The 21,085-nt window shown below is 36.1% G+C and overlaps 1 protein-coding gene across 2 annotated transcripts; it reads left to right on the top strand.

The window, feature by feature from the left end:
• Positions 1 to 2,224: 2,224 nt before the first annotated feature.
• Positions 2,225 to 20,112, top strand: palm1b (paralemmin 1b). Of its 2 annotated transcripts, none has more exons than XM_065276355.1 (7): positions 2,225 to 2,628; positions 10,051 to 10,096; positions 11,114 to 11,194; positions 16,965 to 17,086; positions 17,179 to 17,251; positions 17,595 to 17,616; positions 18,419 to 20,112. In XM_065276355.1, exons 2-7 carry the CDS (start codon positions 10,052 to 10,054, stop codon positions 18,820 to 18,822), a joined length of 747 nt encoding a protein of 248 aa, XP_065132427.1. In that variant the 5' UTR covers positions 2,225 to 2,628; position 10,051; the 3' UTR covers positions 18,823 to 20,112. The 2 variants fall into 2 exon arrangements, with proteins under 2 accessions (XP_065132427.1, XP_065132426.1); XM_065276354.1 differs by having other exon boundaries at positions 2,228 to 2,628; positions 18,416 to 20,112.
• The last annotated feature ends 973 nt before the right edge of the window (positions 20,113 to 21,085 follow it).

Raw genomic sequence — 21,085 nt, forward strand, 5'->3', positions numbered from 1 at the left:
GACCTTGATTAGCTGGATCAAGTGTGTTTGATTAGGGTTGGAATAAAACTCTGCAGATACACCGGCCCTCCAGGAGCAGGAGTGGACACCCCTGGACTACAACAAACACACGGATTGTAGGCAACAGTTTACTTCCTGGGATTGGTGAAAGACAAGACCGACATTATCATAATTCCTCCCAGACTCATAGCCTGTAAGTTAACTCCTGTTAGCAACCGAATCTTTCAAACATTGTAAGGAGCGTCATATTTACGGCTGACGTTAGAGGTATTCAGGCCGTTCACAACCTACAGATTTGCTGGCCAATCAAAGACACAGAGCTTTTCAAATCCATGCGTTTCAGGAAGAGAGGGAAATCTGGAGCTACAAAATTGTACGGTGTATGGAAAATAATATGTTTTTTAACCATAAACCAAGCAAACACATTGTATCACACCAAATACACAAAATAATGTTATTTTTTAGCAATGAAATAGGTGCACTTTAAGGTCTGATGCTAAAACATTCTATAATTGTAATCGAAAAAAAAAAAAATGTAATTTCTGTTTATATACCATACAGTATACCTGTTTTTAAGATAAGTTAGACAAATCATCATCAAAATTGGTACAGTATGGTGATTTTAAATTTTAATGCATTTAATAACTTGAGCTTTACTGCATGTTTACTATAAGTCTACCAGCTTGATAAACATCTTGATAAAGGTCTACCAGATAGGTCTTGGTCCTACCAGGGGCCCGTACCATGAAAATGGTTAAACAAACTCAGGGTTACAGGATTAGTTTCAGATTGACAAAACCAAGCCAATGTGCAGGCCTTGTTGGTAAAAGCTATTTTCATGGTACCCAAAACCCAGGATTTGCACAAACTAATCCTAAACAAAGCTGGCTAACCAACTAAACCAGCTTCATGGTATAGGCCCCAGGTAATCCACTATAGTCTTCTTCCAGGTAAACAGTAAACATAAAGGGGCGGTTTCCCGGACAGGGCTTATCCTAGTCCCAGACTAAAATGCATGTTTGAGCTGCCTTACTTTAAAAACATCTTGCACTGACATATCTTAACTTATACCAGTGCCATTGTTTTGTCTCAAGATGCACACCTGTATTGTTTTTTGTAAGGTTTATTTGTAAGAAGTACTTAAAATTTCCTAACTAAGGCCTAGTCGTGGATTAATCTTGAACCAGTCCAGGAAACCGCCCCATTCTGTAAAGTGGAAAATGAAGGATTAAAAGAGTTGGTTTATTAATAAAGTACGATTTGTATATTTCAAAACGCCAACAACATGGTGTTATAATTGCTGATGGTTATTAACGTGTGAACACAATCCACACTATAATACATTTAGGCAAAGGTCATCTTTGTAATAAAATGTAGATTTTACCTGCATTCTCATGTTCACTGGGCAGGCCAAATTTCTATATTTCAAATAGGCATCGTTGATGTGTAATACTGTTTGGGCAGTTGTGTTTTCAAATGTCTGGCATCAAGATAATACAGGATACAGATTGATTTTTTTTTACTTATTATGCTAAATTAAAATGTTTGAGATTATTTGGTTTCATAGTAAATTAGAAAATTCCTTATTCATTGGAATATTTGTTAATTTGTTTTTTCTTAACAACATTCCAGCATCTATGGCCAGTGGTCTCGCCTATAGGGTATACGCAGGTCTATTCCCACCACTTCTTTATTAGATGTCATGCAATGTCTTCTGCTTGGGGTAAAAAATGGGGGCATAAATTATAGTATACCCACTTCTCCAGACACCAATACACCACTGTCTATGTCTATATTTTTGGTAAGAACTTAATCTACAAATGAGTTATGTTTTCATGTAGAAAACAGTAAATCACAGAAAAATAGCCTTCTTTATCTGGGTTTTTACAGTCAGGGTCACAAATTGTCACATGCCACAGCATTACAAAAAATATACAATTGTAAGTAAAGCTTAAATTATTTTTGATTTTCTTTTTAGTCTTTAAGAGAGTGTGTAAAACTTTGTAAAATAAGTATTTAGTACTCAATCAAAATAGTAAACACAACTACAAGATAAGTACACATAGCCTTGTGCTTTAAGTATATCTCTGACAAAAGATATTGAGTATGTTTACGTTTACAATTTTGTATTGTTTTTCTCTGGTCCGTGTTTGGAAAAGTCACAGCCCTCAAGTGTCCGGAGGGAGGCGTACAGTATCTAAGCATCTCCACTCTCACTACAGCAGGAGATGCCAGACATTGCCCTTAACATTGCTGGAAGTGTCGCGCGGGAAACAAAAGGGAGTGTGGAGTCAACAGACACGCGCTCCATCCCAACCCATCAAGCCATGAGAGAGAGAAAGAGAGAGAGAGAGAGAGGCAGAAAGAGATAAATCGGCTGCACAGGGACGCAGGCAGAAATATTCACCGTCGGGTTGAGCGACGCTCCCCGAAAAAGAAAAAACAACTCCACGCCAGGAGCTGAACTCCAACCCGGGAGGATAACAAAATTAATGCACATTATTAGATCATAGCAATATTGATTGCCTATATCGTATACAACGCCTCCGAGCGGGGGTTTTGTTTTTTGTAATCGGAGGAGAGAGAGAGATACATATCTTATTGGAGGGGAACGAGTCTGACCACTGAGTGAGTATTTATTTCTAGAACAATTGCTACGTTCCTTCTGTTTTTAATTTTTTTCCGTTTTCTGACATCTCTCATGCTGTACTGTAGTCTTGGCGTGGCGCTTTAAATTGTCCAGATAATTTCTAGCATACGTTACAATATGAGAGACAGATGTGGACAGCTAGTATAACAGAATTGCGCCATATAATGTAACACAGTTTGAGATTTGTTACAGTTATTCTTCCATAGAGAATACAGACGGCTATATAATATACGCAGGTTTCGCATTTATAACAGATTTTCATAAAACGCACTCGCTTTGATAAATTGAATAAAAACACAACAACAAGCTGCAGCGCATCCTTGTCCTACAGCAGTGTCAGTTTATTTATTTAAACAGATCTCGTTATTTACCGTACTGATGAAACTGGGCGGGACGATCCAATATGGCCGTGTAGACTTGGATTTAACCAACATGTGATTTGAAATTGCTTCGTATATTTTGGTTATTCAGTTTCGAGATCTGGAATTTAAAAAAATCCGCGCTTGAAAGTAAATATTTTGAAACCGTGACATTATTCTGATGTCTATCAAGTCTCAGATTTCCACACACACCCATAACGTCGATCATGATGTGGAAACGCTTTATTTTCGACAAGGACGCTGTGAAAACGAGACCGAAATAGTGGTTACGCGATGCGCTGTTGGTGCTATGAATCAGTATCAGTATTACCTACGTTGCGTAAAACAGTGTTGTTTTTTTGTTATTGCGAAATTCATGGTCTTGTGTTTACCTTTTCTGGAAAATGACAAGACGACACGCAGCGACGAGCTGTCAACCCTGCACATTCATCCAGTGGCAAAAGCTTTGTCAGTCAAGTTTACGCTCGCGTGAACATTTGAGGCATTGGGTCATTGATGAGCAGCCATATAGACTTCAATAACTAAACAAAACCTCGTAGTGCTCGCTTATATGTGTGGCTGAATTATTTAAAGGACTACTGTCATTTTTTTGAATTTTTGTTTTATAATTTTAATGAGTTTCTTATAGCTTTACATCCCTTAAATTGTAGTGCATGTCTTGCCATTTTCTAACACAGCAAACTTTTTGTCAGGAGCCCAATTCTTACCAGAGAAACCTTTGCAATGCTATCAAAATGAACATTTATGACTTTGGCAGATGCTTTTATCCAAAGTGGATTCACGTGCACTCTTTATTCCCTGCACTGTCTCTAGCTGTTACTGGGGTGGTACCCTTTCAAAAAGTACACCATTGGACATAGAGTTCATATTAGTAGCTCAAAGGTTCGTATTACTACCTCAAAGGTACATATTGGTACCAAATTTATACATTTCTAAATGGTACATATTAGGACCTTTTTAAAGTGTGCTATCCCACTGACAGCTAGGGAATGTTTATTTTGAGGATTCTACAGGAGAACTTTTATTTAAAAGTAAAAATGTAAAGCTCATACACTGACCCTCTTGTTGTTTGTTTACATCGTGAAAGGTAGCATTCGTGTTTAATGATTTTTTTTATATAATTCATTATTACATATATCGTATACATCTTCATAAAGTGTAATAATATATTCAGAAACATGTTATGATGCAGTGGTGTGTCACTTCATAGTTATAGCAGTCCAGCAGCAGGGACTCCTCTGACAGGTGCTGTGATTGGACTTGGTTAACAGTTAAAATTGAACAGCTCTGTACTGCCACTGATGCTTTAACCTTTCACCTATATCTTTCCTTTTCTTTATCAGAGCTCTGTAGTAGATAATAGCAGTAGCTTAAGCTCTTCTGATATACTCAAGCCCTTTCTCCTCACATCACCCCTTATGAAAATATCTTAATTGCTGTTCAAAACATGAGTGCACATTTTATGACTCATTTAAAAAAACGTAACAATTTACAGAAGATATTTCACAATAGTTAAATGTCCACTTGAACATTTTGTGGTTATAGACCACATGGTTGAATATCTTCGAGTGAGAAGGTCCTTTAAAGTGTGCATAATCATATGAGATGACCTATATTCTATAGGTTACATGCACACACCCATGATCTAACTGATTGAGGAGGTTGAACGCTCCCTTCCTCCCCAGCATTGTTGGGGCCCCTGCTCATGGCAAATCTCAAAAAGGGAGTGTGTGAAACTTTTGGTGTTTTTCTTAGCTATAGCCAATCTGGACCTGCTCAAAATGTTCATGTTGAAGTTTCTTTAGTCTCCCTCCCACATTCCTCGCAATCAAATATCACTTAGTTTGTAACTTAATGCTTTTTTTCTGTATTCGCTAGGTGGGTTGCAGTTGAACTAGAGCAGTAGGGATTTTTTTATCTAAAAACTATTCATAATATCTCAGTTGGCCTTTAATATGTTTTCCTAATAGTACCATATTCTAAAATTAGTCTGTATAGTTTTTGTAAGTGCTCCACCATTTCACAAAAAAAAAAATTGCTGTTGCATGAATAAGAATTGCTCTAGATGGTATGCTTTGGTTCAATGCAGCCTGCCTTAAAAATAGTTATAATATACACGCCATTAAAACCCAGAGAGCACTCTCAGGAGAGATTTACACTCTCTCTTCTTGTCTCTAAGGAATGAAGATGGGCCTGCTTTGTTGTAATTGTCAATGTAATTTGTACTAGTGCCCAGTGCACAAGTAGGACCTGACATTTTTGTCAAAGCAAAGTTTAAATGAAATTGCATCGTCAAAGTGAGGAAGTCTTTGGTTAATGCTGTGTTGTATTTTTAATGCATTTTCTCAGCCAAGCTCTTGCCACAGTTATCTATTGGCTGCTCTTTGTCACTTTTGGCATTTTAAGCACTTTTGTTGGCCAGTGAGTGATCCAGTGAAAAGGTCACAGCATGGCTTCAGTGTGTTGCCCAGCAGTGGACTAGAGAGGGGAAACAAGCTCCAAGATAAGTGCAACCACAGTGGAGACTTCACAGATTAAATAAAGCTGGCTATAGTGTTGTGTTTTTCCTGGACTCCCATGTGCTTTTCCAGTGCTGTCAATGAGATGTGGCGAAAGGAAATGGCTGCATGGTGCTGAAACTTTTCAAAGCGTTTCTTCTCATTCCTAAACCACTGATTCAGTGTTGTTCTAATTTGCATAAATCACGGATGAGAGTTTAAAATCTAGTTTCATTTATGCTGAATGAGCTTAAACCGAGAACGTAACATTCAATGAACCTGACTAACAAACGATGAAAAATGCTGGGTTATTTTCAACCGTGCATTGGTCAAAAAAGTTAAGAGTTTGCACATTGTCGAGAGTAGCAATCACACACTTTGGTAAACTAGTCCTTCAACAGCCAACTAATCAATTGGTAAAGTTTATCTAGATCTGTTCTTGTGTTTTTGTAGTTTTGATATTAGTGGGGGTGCGCTTTAGTTGTTTAGTTGTTTAGTTTTTTGTGTTATGTACATCGCTTATTGGAAGGAAGACAATTGAAGAGCTCAGATGCAAAAGCCCCTAAACACCACATCTGTCAAAAATGTGATAATAAGACTGACTTAATGCTCTTGGCACATATTAGACTAGAGCTGGGTATTGGCAAGGGCCATACATGTTGCATGATACAATATATTACAATACGTTGCATATTGTGGTACGTTTTTCCTTTTTTTTTTATCAAAGCTGTAAAAAATGACCATTTTTTTTTTAGCCAAAGTGCTTCCATACGTCGGCTTTGAAAGCTGCAGGTGTTTTAAAATTTTCTGCCATTTTCTCACTCCTGCTAACTTCTGAGACATTGTTTTTTTTTTGTTGTTGTTTAAATACGATACTACAGATTTAAATATCGACACACTGTCGTGGAAATATCGATATTTTTGCACAGCCCTATATTGGACGTTCAGATAAATACCAGTTTGTTGACAGAATCCATTACATTTTACAAGTGCACCGAAGGACAGTGAAGAGTGACTAGAGAGAGAGATAGGGTGGTACTGGGAGACGACCGTGGATTACATTCAAATATGAGTCTCTTGTGAGTACTTGGTCCTGAATACAACCCGAATGTTGCAGCCACATGCATCACATCTCCCTCTAATGTGTGGTTTAGTTTTTTCACTTTTACTTTGTTCATTTACAATGTTTCTAGTTGCATCTTTAGTGATTTTTCAACTGTGTATTAGGGCAGAGCGATTGATCGAAAAGCGAATCGCTACGTGCAGTATAATCCATCCATTAAAAATCTGATGTGTCCTTATAATTTATTACAGGGCTTGTTTAAGTACTGTGGGCCTGTGATTGTAGGAATGTGCAATTTGATGTTTAGACTTTAAACAAATTGTTATGTATGCTTTGTCAACTGCTATGCTTGTATCATTATGTGCTTGCTTGTTTTGTTTGTGTCAGTGTACTTCATGTTTTGTGAGTGGGAATCTTTCCATGAATCATCCACAATGTGATCCTAATCTGCTGTATCTATTGACATTAGTGCTTTAAAATGCAGGTATCTGAAGTGCTTTAAAAATCAAGGTATTAATGTGAAATTGTGTATATATATTTTCCACTAAGAAGTTGATCTAGGATTTGAGTTAAAGGCAGGGTGCATGATCTCTGAAAGCCAATGTTGATATTTGAAATCACCTAAACCAGTGGTTTTCAAACTGGGGGCCGCGAGGTGGTGCCAGGGGGGGGCCCAGTTTTATGACATTTTATGAAATACATTAATTTATCAGGAATTATGTGTAATTAAACCTAAAAAAAAATAAGGCTACTAACCAAAAGCACTACTTTTTGTATAATTTAATGTTTTTTATTAAAATGTTGAGTTTTAGAACAGTTTTTTGTCACAAATTGTTTTTTGGGGGAATGCAAAGGATTACACCGTACACAAGGGGGGCCACACGCTGAAAAAGTTTGGGAACCACTGACCTAAACCAACACTCCCCTACCCCAATAGAATCTGGACCTTCTTTTGATAGACCCGCCCCACACATACGCAACCCAGGCAACGATGTCGGTTAGTAGACACGACCCTTACTGCTGATTGGCTACAAGTGTGTTTTGGTACTCGGCCAGACTCTCTTTTCCAAAGTGTTTTTCAAAAATCACGCACCCCGCTTTTTTAACCAACTAGTCAAGTAAGTCATTAAAGCTATTGCTAAGATTTCATCATGATCAGTTCTATTGTGAACGGTTCTTGAGGTCTGACATCAGACAGTAAAATTTAAATAGTAACACTTTACAATAAGGTTGTATTTGTTAACATTGGCAAATCTATTACTTAACATTGACTTTACTACAATGAACATCCGGCAGATCATTAGACAGATGTGAAACAGAACCAGAGAAGGTGTGCAATAGTGATTTTTTCCCTTTTTGGGATGGCACCACAAGCCGTCGTTCGGAGGCAAAGCGCAGGGATCTAGAGGGTATACATTTAGTGTACATTTTTGACATTTCTTAATCCTTGTTAATGCCAGTAAAGTTATTCATGTTAGTTCATGGTGCATTATAGGTCCAGTGTAGGTTTTTTAGCGACATTTTGTGGTGCGTTTGCGAATTGCAACCAACCTATATTCCGAAATGAAAAAAGAAGCTACCTGTACGGTAGCTGCCACAGGACAAACAAACATGTTGCTGTCTGAGACAAAATAGGGCTGAAACACGCCCCGTTGAACAGTTTGTCCATTTAGGAAACATGGCAACTTCCATGTAAGGGGACCCCCGGTGTATGTAGATAAAATGGCTCATTCTAAAATAATAATAATACAGTTCATTATGTAAGGTCTGTATACACCACTGATAATATAGTTATGTATATGATATTGCATTTCTATCAAGAGGTCCTTCTGAAAGTTACACATTGCACCTTTAACTAATGTTAACACATACAACCTTATATTAAAGTGTTACCACCAAAATATAGAGATGAAGAGGAGATAGCATATCAACAAACCTTTTACAGTTTGTGCTGTGAGGGAGAAAACATGTGACTGGCTTCATTCGGGTGGGCCACATTGAGATTTCTAATCAGCTGGATATTTTCCCCTGCAGCTGTTTTTCACGAGAGAAGCTCTTTTTCTGTGTACCCGTGTGGAACACTGTAATAAATCAGACTATGACAAAAGACATCATTGTGCCAGGTTAAGCTTGACATTCCATTAACCATCTTCCTATTCCATGGTTGACCTCTGTTTTTATCCATGTGTCCCTTTGCTTTTGAAACTTATTGTTAGTTTCTTCAATCCCTGCATTGTGTGTTTTGCCTCCCCCTCAAAAATGACACAGATTAATGTAACAAACAGCTTTAAAACCACAAATATTGGTGCTAAGAAAAGTAATGCTGGTATCAATGTTTGTTTTAGTGTAACGAGTAACTAAAGATTTGTGTAAAAGATTTGCATATAGCAGTTAGGTTATGTTTCTCTCTTTTGGATTTCTTCAGAAAAAGATTTCTTTAGGTTGAGCTTACTGTATGTCGAAGTTCTGGAATCAATTTAGGGAGGAATTCAAAGCACTGTTAGAAATTTGCATGCCATTCATAACTTCCCTTTTCTTCCATCTCTGCTGGCCTGCTGCGATCAGCAGCATTCTGCTGTGTATAAAAGACTTGCATACGCCCTGTATATATCTGAAATTTGATTTCTGAGAAGAGTAAGACAGACAGCCATGTCTCTTATCGATTCCCATACCCTTTCCTTCGAAGGAAAGAGGTGCAAAACCTTCTTGACGTGCTGGACTCATATTTTACAAGAACGAAGCTTGTGTGGACCTAAAACAAGGTTTCGCTATAAAACATGGTAAAGGTGCATAGGTGCTGTTAGTTTAAACACTAAATTTGGCAGGTTAAAGAAGTACACCAATGTCATCAAAAGTCACATTGCACATTGTTTGTGTCAGGATTAGGACAGGATCTGACCATGCATTATGAAACGATTGGTCACACGAATAACTGTTTTAGAAGAATGGACCTGCAGCTGTGTATTATATTACAACAAACATTATACCCTCACATTTTATGTTAATAGTAATTTTGGTGTAAAATCAATAATATTGACATTTCAGACACATCAGAGAGCTCCACTAAGCTCTACTGTAGAGATCTGATCTAGATGTAAGTTAGGATAAATGTAGTACTGGTTTGGAAACACTTGACTGAAATGTTCCCCATGATCTTAAAAATCTCATAGTGTATGTTTACATTTTGAAAATTACTTTTGTAGACAAAAATTTAGTGTAGTGCCAAACAAAAATAAAATGTTATTAACATTTTTTTTTTAATTAATGATTTATACTGAATATTAAAGAAAACCAGCCTATAACATCCCAGATGTAAATTTCTATGAGGGAAGCTAACTGTATTATGTCATTTTCAGAGTGCTTGTAGAAAGTTTTTGGTGCTTTTACATAAATGAAAAGTGATCCTAATTGCATCATTAAGCTTTATGTTAAATCTAATTCCACTGCTTTTTCCTGCAGGATGTCGGAAGCTTTGTCACAGGAAGAGAGACTCCGGGCCATTGCTGTGAGTAAACATTTATGCCAATAATAATAATAATATATGTATGTCATTTTTACTTTCAAAAAGTTGATCATTGCCAGTAAAATAAAGTTATTAAACATATGCCTGTGAAATCCAGTCTTATAATCTATTCCGGAGATTAGGAGCATCAAAGTTTAATTTCAATGACATTCTGATCTTACTCAGTCAGTATTAATTATATTAAGGTTATATTTTCACTGTTTTTTACATTAAGTTGCTTGATTTTATGTAGAAAACAGTAAATCGCAAATGACTTTGGCTAGGTTTTTACAAGCAAGGTCACATTTGTTCGGGAGGAGTGCACTTATCCAATCTTCGAATTATTACCAGGATATAAAAGCAGCCTCTTACTTCTTCCCGACATACTCTCAGCATCCGTCCTTCTCCCATTCTCCTCCTATGTTTTTACCTATATAAACATCAATAATAGTTTGGTGGGGCAAATTGGAGTTTGAGTAGAGCCTCCGCGAGCCCGTCTGTAGCGGACAGTAAGCGAAAACAATTTTCATACGTACGATTATAATAAACATAACAGGCAAACTCATGAAATACAGTATTGTTAATTCCTGATTGTTATGTGTTTATATCCAATTACAATTCTTTAGCATCAGCATTTGGATACAGAATCTTAAGTGATGCTTGTCTCGTGGGATATTTGCTCCTCAGTAACTGTATGTCAATGACCATCTATAATGGCTAATGTATGTTTATCTATCAATGCTTAAGCACTTTTGTGTGTTTAATTATTGATGGGACTTAGAATCGTTGTGTAAACACCATCTCTCACTAGACTAATGCTGCCTTTAGCTGTTCTTCCTAAGAGAAGAGTTACAGAGAAATATGCGATTTCAGCATTATGACATGGTGAGGAAGTGCTAGCTATAACCTGGATATGTGATTAATGCTATTAGTCTAATGCATAAGGTTGGATTATGTGTGGTTTACAGTCAAATGTGCACAGGCAAATAATATTTATAAAATACTGTCTCTGTTTTTCAGGAGAAGAGAAAGAGAGATGCTGAGATTGAAAACAAAAGAAGACAACTGGAGGATGACCGCAGACAACTCCAGCATCTTAAGGTAGACAAGAAATAATACCTAATAGATATAAATGTTATTTAAGAATGTAAACTTCACGTCTTACTAGTGAAGATCCAACTATGGATTTGGCTTGCAGATCTTAGATTCAATTAGAGTCCAGTTTCATTAGATCTCTCTCCCCATGAGGAAATTGCTCAATTTGCACCAAAATACCCATTCTGTTGTTAATACTTCAAATCAACCACAAGGCAGATACAGAGATTAAGGGAAGACAGCAGGCAGGAGACGAAGTGATGTAAATATAATAAAGATGGTTTATTGAATAATCTTAGTTAAATTGATGGTCTGACTAACTTGGTCTGACTACACTATAAAAATATGCATATATTTTTATGTTACTGTAACTTAAAACAAATAAGTTTAACAATTTCAACTTGTTTGAAGTTTTGTCAACTTTTCACAAGCCAAAACTAAAAGGGGACATTTCATAAAAATCTGACTTTTTCCATGTTCAAGTGCTATATTTGGGTCTCCAGTGCTTCTATCAACCTAGAAAATGTGAAAAAGATCAAACCACTAACTTAGTTTTGGTAAACCATTCTCTGCAAGCATGTGAAAAATAGCTAATTGAAATTGGGCTCCCCTTGTGATGTCAGAAGGGGATCTTATTATAATAATACCGCCCCTTAATCTGCACTATCCAACCATGGCACTTAAGTGTAGAGAGAGAGAAAATAATTGACAGTGCAATTGAGTTTTAATTTTAACAAAACACCATCATGGCGATTTGTGTTTGCATGTCATCAGCTCATTTGCATTTTAAAGGACACACCCAAAAAGGCACATTTTTAATCACATGTACAAAGTGGCAATTTTAACATGCTATAATAAATGATCCATGTGATATTTTGAGCTAAAACTTCACATACATATTCTGGGGACACCAACGTTTTATTTGACATCTTTAAAAAGTCTTGTGAAATGTCCCCTTTAAAATATTAGGTTGAATTGACTTGCAAAACCAACTTCATGTTTTATTTTTATAGTGTAGAAAAAAATTCAAGAGTATAGCAGGCAAGATAGTGGTTTGAAAACATTGTCTCGTGACGTTATTATGAACCTTGAGATGGAGACCATTGGAGACAATACAGGGTCAACAAAAGAATAACAACATTAAAGGCGTGGTGCATGATTTTTCAAAAACACTTTGGAAAAGGGAGTCGGGCCGAGTACCAAAACACACTCGTAACCAATCAGCAGTAATGGGGCGTGTCTACTAACCGACATCGTTGCCTAGGTTGCATATGTGTGGGGCGGGTCTATCAAATGAAGGTCCAGATTCTATTGGGGTAGGGGCGTGTTTGTTTAGATCAGTGTTCTTCACATCCAACCCTGGGGAGCCGGTGCCCTGCAGAGTTTAGCTTAAACCTTAATCAAACACACCTGAGCAAGCTAATCAATATCTTCATGATCACTAGAAAATCATGGTTGGAGCTAAACTCTGCAGGGCACCGGCTGGGTTGGATGTAAAGAACACTGGTTTAGGTGATTTCAAATGCCAACATTGGCTTTCAAAAATTAAATAAATAAATAATGTAAATAACGTAGTAACTGAAATAGAATAATGAAATGAAACACAAATGTATGTTTCTACTCAGATCTATCACTAGGTTTGCTTGTAATTGTGTCACTGTCTCATGACTCATGACTAAGACCTTTACGCACGGGTTATAGGTCAGAGTGCTTATGTCATTTACTGATTGTTTGGTCTTACACTTGATGTTTCTATTTAAAGCCTTAGTGTGGAAAATTATAATGTGAGATTGATTTTTGGAGAGTTTGAAGTTGCTGGAAGGGGAGGGGAAGTTTTAACAGCAGTTTCCTGTTTGAGGGGACAGGGGAAAAAATCAGTATCCTCCCTTTAAGTTCTGCATTGTTATGGCAAGTTCAATCCTCTCACAAGCGTTTTGAAACGCCCATGTACTGTATATTTTCTGGGAATATTGAGACCCTTTAGCCATTGTACTGTTAGTAGTACTGTACTTCAGTTGTACTGCAGTTAGTATTTTACTTACTTTATATGTTGCTGTTTAAATGGTTATTTTTATTGTTTGTTTTTTAGTTTTATTGTTTTGTTGTTTTAAGTTGTTTATTATTGTTTGTTCCTTTGGTGACATTCCTGAAGCTCCATTGTGCACCACTTTTTGTACCAAACAGAACTTCAAATATAATATCAGTTTTAAACAGGTTTTTTAACTTTTATTGTTTGAACAACAGGTGGTCCCACTTCAAACTCAAGCCTTTGGTTGATTCAATGTGACCACATTCGGACACAAACAATGTCGAAACCTGCAGTGTTTACACTTTTTAGGGAGGTAAACCTACACGTTGTTATATCATAAAATATTTTAATACTGAAAAATGTACATACGCTTAAATTTGTAAATGTAAATCATTCAGCTGAATGTGTGACAAGACACTAATCATTAAAAAAGTCATTATTTTGCTGAATTAAAATGTCATGGTGACATTTTAACTGTGCATACATTGTTACTAGGATAGTTAGCTTCACTCAGGCAAAAGTATGAAAATTTATGCCAATCCTGAAAATCCCGGCCTGCAGTACAGAATCATTGGTCAAGAATAGCTTGCCTGCATGCCTATCCTCATCTACCAAATGTCTGGCAAAGCAATTGTTTCCATTTTGCTATCTCATGTCAGGACATGATATTTTTGTTTGTTTGTTTGTTTGTTTTATACCTGCCATTGTCTTTTGTGGATTTTGCTCTATGGGGAACAATGGAACAAGCCTGAGTTTCCTACCGAGAGAGACTCAGATCCTTTGTCCTTCCCTGTGCTGTGATTGTATTGCATGTGCATGTGAATGGGTGTGAACATGTGGTGATGTAAGCATATCAGTCACCACGCCAGAATTTGCAGACTGGAGGGTGGAGGGGAGGTGGCTGAAGGATGAGGAGAAAAACAGAGACAGCCAATTTGGCCTGTTACAAATAGTGTGTGGAAGGTTAAGTCACAAGATATAAAACAAAAGCAGAGTAATTCTTGGCAACTCTGTGTTCATAATTATGTTTAATGCTGACCCAGATTTTAAAAACAATAGAGAGACAGTGTGTTAGCAAGTAAGACATTTTCGAGAAGTAAGACATTTTCGGGAAGCATACTGATCAGGTTTTTTTTTAGAAAGAGAGAAAAATCTTAGTGATTGCCTCAGTCTTTTAAAGTTCATGTGACTGTGTTAAATGAAAGGCTCATTTCAGTCCACATTTTTTTCTGTTAATGATGAGAGGGTTGTTTGTTTTTGTAATGTCCATTTAGCAGATGCTTATACACTATTTGCAAGGTCAGTCCTCAAAGCAATTAGGACATACATAATTTTCTCAGTATAACAGATATGAGGTCTCTTTAATATCTTAATTGTTTTCTCAGTCAGACAATGATCAATAAAATTAGATGTCTGATGAATTAAATGTACATTGTGTAACTTTTAAAAGGATCTCTTGACAGAAATGCAATATAATCTACATAACTATATTATCAGTGGTGCATAAAGACCTTACATAATGAACTGTATTGTTTCATTACCTTAGAATGAGCCGTTTTTATCTACATATGCCGCGGGACCCCTTACATGGAAGTTCCCATCATGTTTCTACAGTAGCCCTAAACGGACAAACTGTTCTACAGAGCGCATTTCATCCCTACGTTGTCTCAGACGACGACATGTTTGTCCTGTGACGGCTACCGAATGCATTTTAAAAATTGAGGGGTGAGCTGTTGGTTGCAATTCCCAATCTCACCACTAGATTCCGCTAAAATTTACATGCACATCAGTCCCTACAGAAAAACACGATTACGCGATTGCATGATTCACCGCATTATCAGACAAAGTCTGCAAATTTATGCGGGGGCCATATTTTTCAAATAAGACTTTCGCAGCATAAATTGAAGATTTCAGTGCGCAAAATATGCTGGGCTTGCATGATTTCATTATCGCATATGAAATCACATAATCACATTATCTTAGCAGAAAGTTGACAAATGTTGCATTTACTTCACATAAGCGCAGCCATGTCCCCTGTTGCCATGGGAATGTTATGAAGTGACGTAATTATGTGACTTGAACATCATTCAAAAGCTGCAAGCAATTTTTGCAAGTTCTAGCCATTTTTGCAAGTCCCCGCAACTTCATCGCATACAATTGCATAAATATCCCGCTAATTCCATTGCATTTTTTAAGAACACGTGCCACAAGATCAAGAATCTTTGCCTGCAATAATCCCAAAAAAAACTCTGCGTTTTTCTGGAAGGACTGACACATACTGGCCCGGTTCATATATTTTACTGGCCCTGCCAAATTATCACTGGCCCCACCAGAGAGCAGTAAATAAAACAGGCCAGAATATTATCTTTCTTTTTTTTACCCATGTAGCCTTAATAAATAAGGTTATAACACCAAAAACTACTATACATTTTAAATATTGTTAAAGTAAACGGTCAGTAATAAAATAAGAACAATCTTATAACGCTTGTGGTTGATTTTGTGTCTAGTTAAGGACAACACATCGTGTTATTTTAACACATGTTGTGTTGTTTTAACACATCTTGTGTTGTCACAAAATCAACACAATGCATTAAAATAACACATAATGTGTTAAATAGCATTACACAAAACATGAACACATTCTTTCTTAGAGTGAACAAATACAGAACAAACATACAACATAAGTGCAATATAATAATGCTTAGCATTAAGGTAATCCTGATATATTTGGTCAAAAAGGGAAAATCATCTTGTCTCAGTTACAGAGTTGACTGGTAAATTATAAATAATGATTCCCCATTGGAATTTATTGCATTGCATATTATATGTTCATTTTGTTGTCTTTGTTTTAAGCATGTTTTGAGAACAACAGGTGTTATTAAGACCTCTGTGATCTTTCTTATCTTGGTTGTCTGCTTTACACTGTTTAATGTTGCGCAGCTGTTTGTTTTATCTGCTAGATCCTTAGAGAAGCCTCGTCTGACTGCCAGTTTAGAATAGAAATAGCACTGTTGACAGCAGTAGTAGTTTGTAAACGAGTTTATCTTCTTGAATAACTAACTACAGTATGTGTAACCTCTTGAATAAAAGTACACATATGCCATCAGTCACTATTTTGTTTTTACAAGTCTCAGTTGTTGTTGTTTTGTTATTTTCTATTGTTTTCATTTAATACTCAATAGTTTTAAATACTTTTACAGGTGATTTTCTTATCCTTCCTGTCGTTTTCATTTCATTCGTTTAAAAAGCCAAGTCACTAATTATTTAATCAAGAATAAGTACATGTCTAGCACCACCTATGTTTGTAGGTGTATGGGCACAGATTTCAAAGATCTTTATTTTAGCATTGGTGCATCATCCAGCCCTTCCAGTCTTACCCTGCTCTCTTATCCTACAAACAAGGACAGGAGGCTCTGGCAGGAAATCCTGTTTCAGCTGGTGCCTGTCAGAATGTTTCTCTCTTCAGCATGTGTATAGTGTGCATTAGCAGCAGCGGAGAATGCCCTGAAGTGAAAAACTAATGGGCAGCTAATGGTCATGTGCTACACTAACCCTAATGGGCCAGGCAACCACCAAGGAGATCTGTTTACGTCAGCACAGTTGACATTATCTCATTTTTCATGAGCATGTTTTGTCAATATGCAATTACGGAGCATTATGATGGTTGTGTTTTATATATGGATAATATTATATTATAACGGTTGTTTAAGCTTCAAATATCTTAAGTCAGATGCTCTCTTTTGACAGTCAAAGGCACTGAGAGAGCGATGGCTTTTGGACGGAGCGCCATCCAGTGGAGAGGATGAGGCACAGAAACAATTAAATGAGGATGAAGTCAAAGCCAAACTACTGGAAAAGACCATCCTCAGGTGCCTTTCTAGCCTTTACCATTGCAACATTTTATTTCAATATAATAATCATTTTATTAGAATTTCAATACTTAATTTCTTTGAATCAACAGATTAGAGCAGGAGATTGATGAACTTGAGAGTGGTGAGCCTGTGAATAAAGGAGATAAACAGGGCAATGAAAATGTAAGACTTATATGACTTTCACCTGCACTGTAAAAAATCTTTGCTGCATTAAAAATTGTATTAAATCAACTCAGATTTACAGGTTATGTCAACTTACTATTATTTATCTTGACAAAAGATGAGTGGCTACAACTTATAAAATATAGTTAAAAAGTCAACTTAATTTTTTAAGTTATAACAACTCATCTCTTGTCAAGAGATGAATAATAGTACGTTGAAATGACTTGTAAATCTGAGTTGATTCATCAAAAAATATATTAAGGCAGCAAATAATTTTTACTGAGCTTACTATAGAGTTAATGACAATAAATAATATTGTTCAATGTTATGTCTTCTTTGGTAGGCACCTGATGGTCAAGTAAAGGGTGAGTTTGAAAACGTATTTTATATCTTTTGTTGTGCTGTCATTTGTTTACAATCTAACAAATAATATGAAGATAAGTTCATTTAATTGCTGTTTTACACATTAATGCAAGTAAAAAATACACTTTAACACCGACAACACATTTAAAAGTTACATTAATGCACTCATCGGTCACGTCTGTGATTGCCTGTAATGATCAACACTTTAAAAAGAGTTCATATTAGTAGAGGTACATGTTGGTACCAAATATCTGCACCTAAATGATACATATTAGAACCTTTTAAAGGGGACATATCATGAAATTCTGACTTTTTATGTTTAAATGCTATTGGATCCCCAGTGCTTCTATCAGCCTGTAAAATGTGAAAAAGATCAACCCAGTAACTTAGTTTTGGCAAATTATTTTCTGCAAGCATGTAAAAATAGGTCATTGATATTTGGCTCCCCTTGTGATGTCAGAAGGGGAAATACCACCCCTTAATCTGCACTATCCAACCACGGCACTGCCATTTAGTGCAGATATCAGCTCATTTGCATTTAAAAGAACACACCCAAAAACAGGACATTTTTGCTCACACCTACCAAGTGGCAATTTTAACATGTTATGATAAATTCTCTTATTACTTGTTCTTAGACCATGAGGTATTAAGTAATTTAACTTGACAAGTAACCGGTATCAAATAAAACGTTCCAGCTAAAAGGAAATACATGAATAATTTGCAATAAAATCGTAAAATTATAAGTCACCACTATTAACAAAGTACAAAACCCTAACTGTCTCCCATTTATTCTGTCTTCAGCAGTTGAGAATGGCCTACAGCAGCCCAGCCCCAAAGCCGACCAAAACACCAAGAAACAGATCACAGGCATAGAGGCCAAGCTGCAGTGCACCAACCCTGATGTAGCCATAGAGAATGCCAGCGCAGAGAACCCAGTCACCATGGTGTTTATGGGCTACAAGAATGTAGAGGATGAAGCAGAAACCAAGAAAGCTCTGGGCATTGAGGAAACAGTGAAAGCTGAATTTGTGGTCATCGAGGATGGGGAGAGCAAAGGAGGAAATGAGGGGGCTAAGGGGGACCAGGCTCCCCCCAACGGCAGCACCTCCAGTCCTGACAAAGCTCAGGGTGAGGCTAAGAAAGATGAATCAAAAGAAGAAGGCAATTCAAAAGAAAAGCAGCCATGCAAGTGCTGCACAGTCATGTGAGTCCGGCCGCTCATTCTGAAGTTCAAACTCTCACGGAAAACATAACGCAACAATGAATAAGTATACACTGTATACTTACGATTAACTTTTGTTGTCTAGTATGTATTTCTTTTTTTATTTCTATTAATATTTTTCTATATTTCTGTCTTGACATTTATATATCTATATATACATATATTTTCATTATGTAATGTTATGAAGTCCAGTATTTTGCTTGTTGAAGAGAAAAATGAGGACCACAACCGACTCCACTTTAAGCAATGACGTGGTTAAAAGAACATTTTGTGGCCCTCAACCTTATTTTATTTTAAGATAAACATCTCAATATATGAACATTTAGCTATTTATCACCCGTATGCATTTGTGTTTTTAAAAGATTACTTTATTACTCAAAGAAAATGACTATATTGATATTATTATGTTATAATGCCTTTTAATATATATTTTGAGCCTTTAATTCTATTTTTTTTTTCCAAATAATTTGAGACCACTGTGAACACTGGTACATAGAGTGTAGTCTTTGTCCACAATCGTACATTATGCATTACACCTCATCATAGGCCAATATATTTGTAAATATGATTCAATTATTTATGAATGTTCATGCTATAATAGAATACATTTAATCATGTTGTTTAAAAAAGCTGGCTATATCTACCCCAGATCCCTACTTTAAACCACAGCAACTATGTGCTTTAACAGTAAACCACTTTTTATAGGCCAAACACTAATAATAACTATAAAGCTATCTCCTTTATATGGAATATCATTTAGTTATACTGTAATTGTAACAATAATACTTTTTTAAGTGTAGGTCCTTTTGTCTTTCAAGGCATTCGTGTAATAGCCCACACTGTTAAAATGCATTTTTACAGTATATTAGACTTTGCAAAATACATTTTTCTAATATTTTAAGAAAAAAGAAAAACTAATTGAGGATTTAAGCATTTTAATGTTTGTATTAACAGCTGGTTGCTGTAAATTGGTTGCCCCTTTCAAATAACAAGTGTTCAAATGTTTAGGTCAAATCACTTATTGGCGTGATTAAAAAATCTGATCTGGGGTCTAAAACATGTTTCTCATTCCAAGACAAACAGCTTTGTAAATGTAGTATTGCTGTCTTTCTGATATTTCAATTTAACAAATATTTTATTTGTGTATGACAGTATGTGTTGTGGATATCAAATAATGTCATGAGTTTTTGGTGCTTTATTGGTATGCCCAATGCCTGTTATGGTCCAAGTGTTCAAATCAGGAACAATGACAATAAACAAAAATGTTTGTTTACAATTATGTATTTGTTATTCTTTGGTCATTACATTTCTTCTAACATACAAACAAGTGGTCAGTTACTCTGCTTACTTTTTTGTTACATTTTAGAATGGACAATAAATAATTGCATTCTGCAGTAATGGCAAATATAAATTTAAGTGTCTTTGCTAATACTGTTTGTTGTCTCTTCTAGGCAATCATGACAAATGATTGTGAAAAAAATAATTTCATTGTTTTACTGTTGTTGTGTTTTAGATTACTATAAACTATAAATTTGGCTACAAATGTAATTCAGAATGTTAAAGTCTTAGCAAAAACCACTTCAAAGATGATGATCCCATATGGGACTCAAAACTTTCTATGTTGAGGTTGCCATCTGCAGGCGGAAACTGGGTAGGAGAGTTACCTGTGAAACAGGAGTACAGTTTTTCATCTAGTAAGTCGTGAGGCATCTGTTACCAAATTAAAATTAAGACTTGTTTGGTTAACTCTTTTATATTACTAAAACATAACTATAGTAATTAAGTAAATGTAAAGGTCACAGATTTTATATTAAATTAAGGTAAACTGTGCTTTTTTTTGCCATTTATCTCTATGACAAAATATGGCCTTTTTTAACCTTAATTATTCAAAAGGCTCTGGGCTGGGCCAGTTACCTCCAAGGGCCCCCCTCCCAAATTTTTTTCGTGTTTTCCCCTGAGCTGTGCATAATGCGCATTCACAGTTATAGAAAGTGAAAGTTAAGATGATCATGAATATTCAAACTATCCTCACTCTGTCTGAAATGCATGTGCGATGCGCTTAAAAATAATCTGTACAGTGCCTAAATCAAGGTTTAGGAATAAAAAATATATTTTTTATCTCTAGCACTTGTTTTCCTAAGCAAACAGATATGACTACCATTTCAACGACACTAGTCTGGCGGTAATACATATTACCATCTGATTGGACCACAGTGCGTGTACGCCTTAATATATAAAATAATCTGAAC

The sequence above is a fragment of the Paramisgurnus dabryanus genome, chromosome 6 (assembly GCF_030506205.2).
Source record: "Paramisgurnus dabryanus chromosome 6, PD_genome_1.1, whole genome shotgun sequence".
NCBI lineage: Eukaryota > Metazoa > Chordata > Actinopteri > Cypriniformes > Cobitidae > Paramisgurnus > Paramisgurnus dabryanus.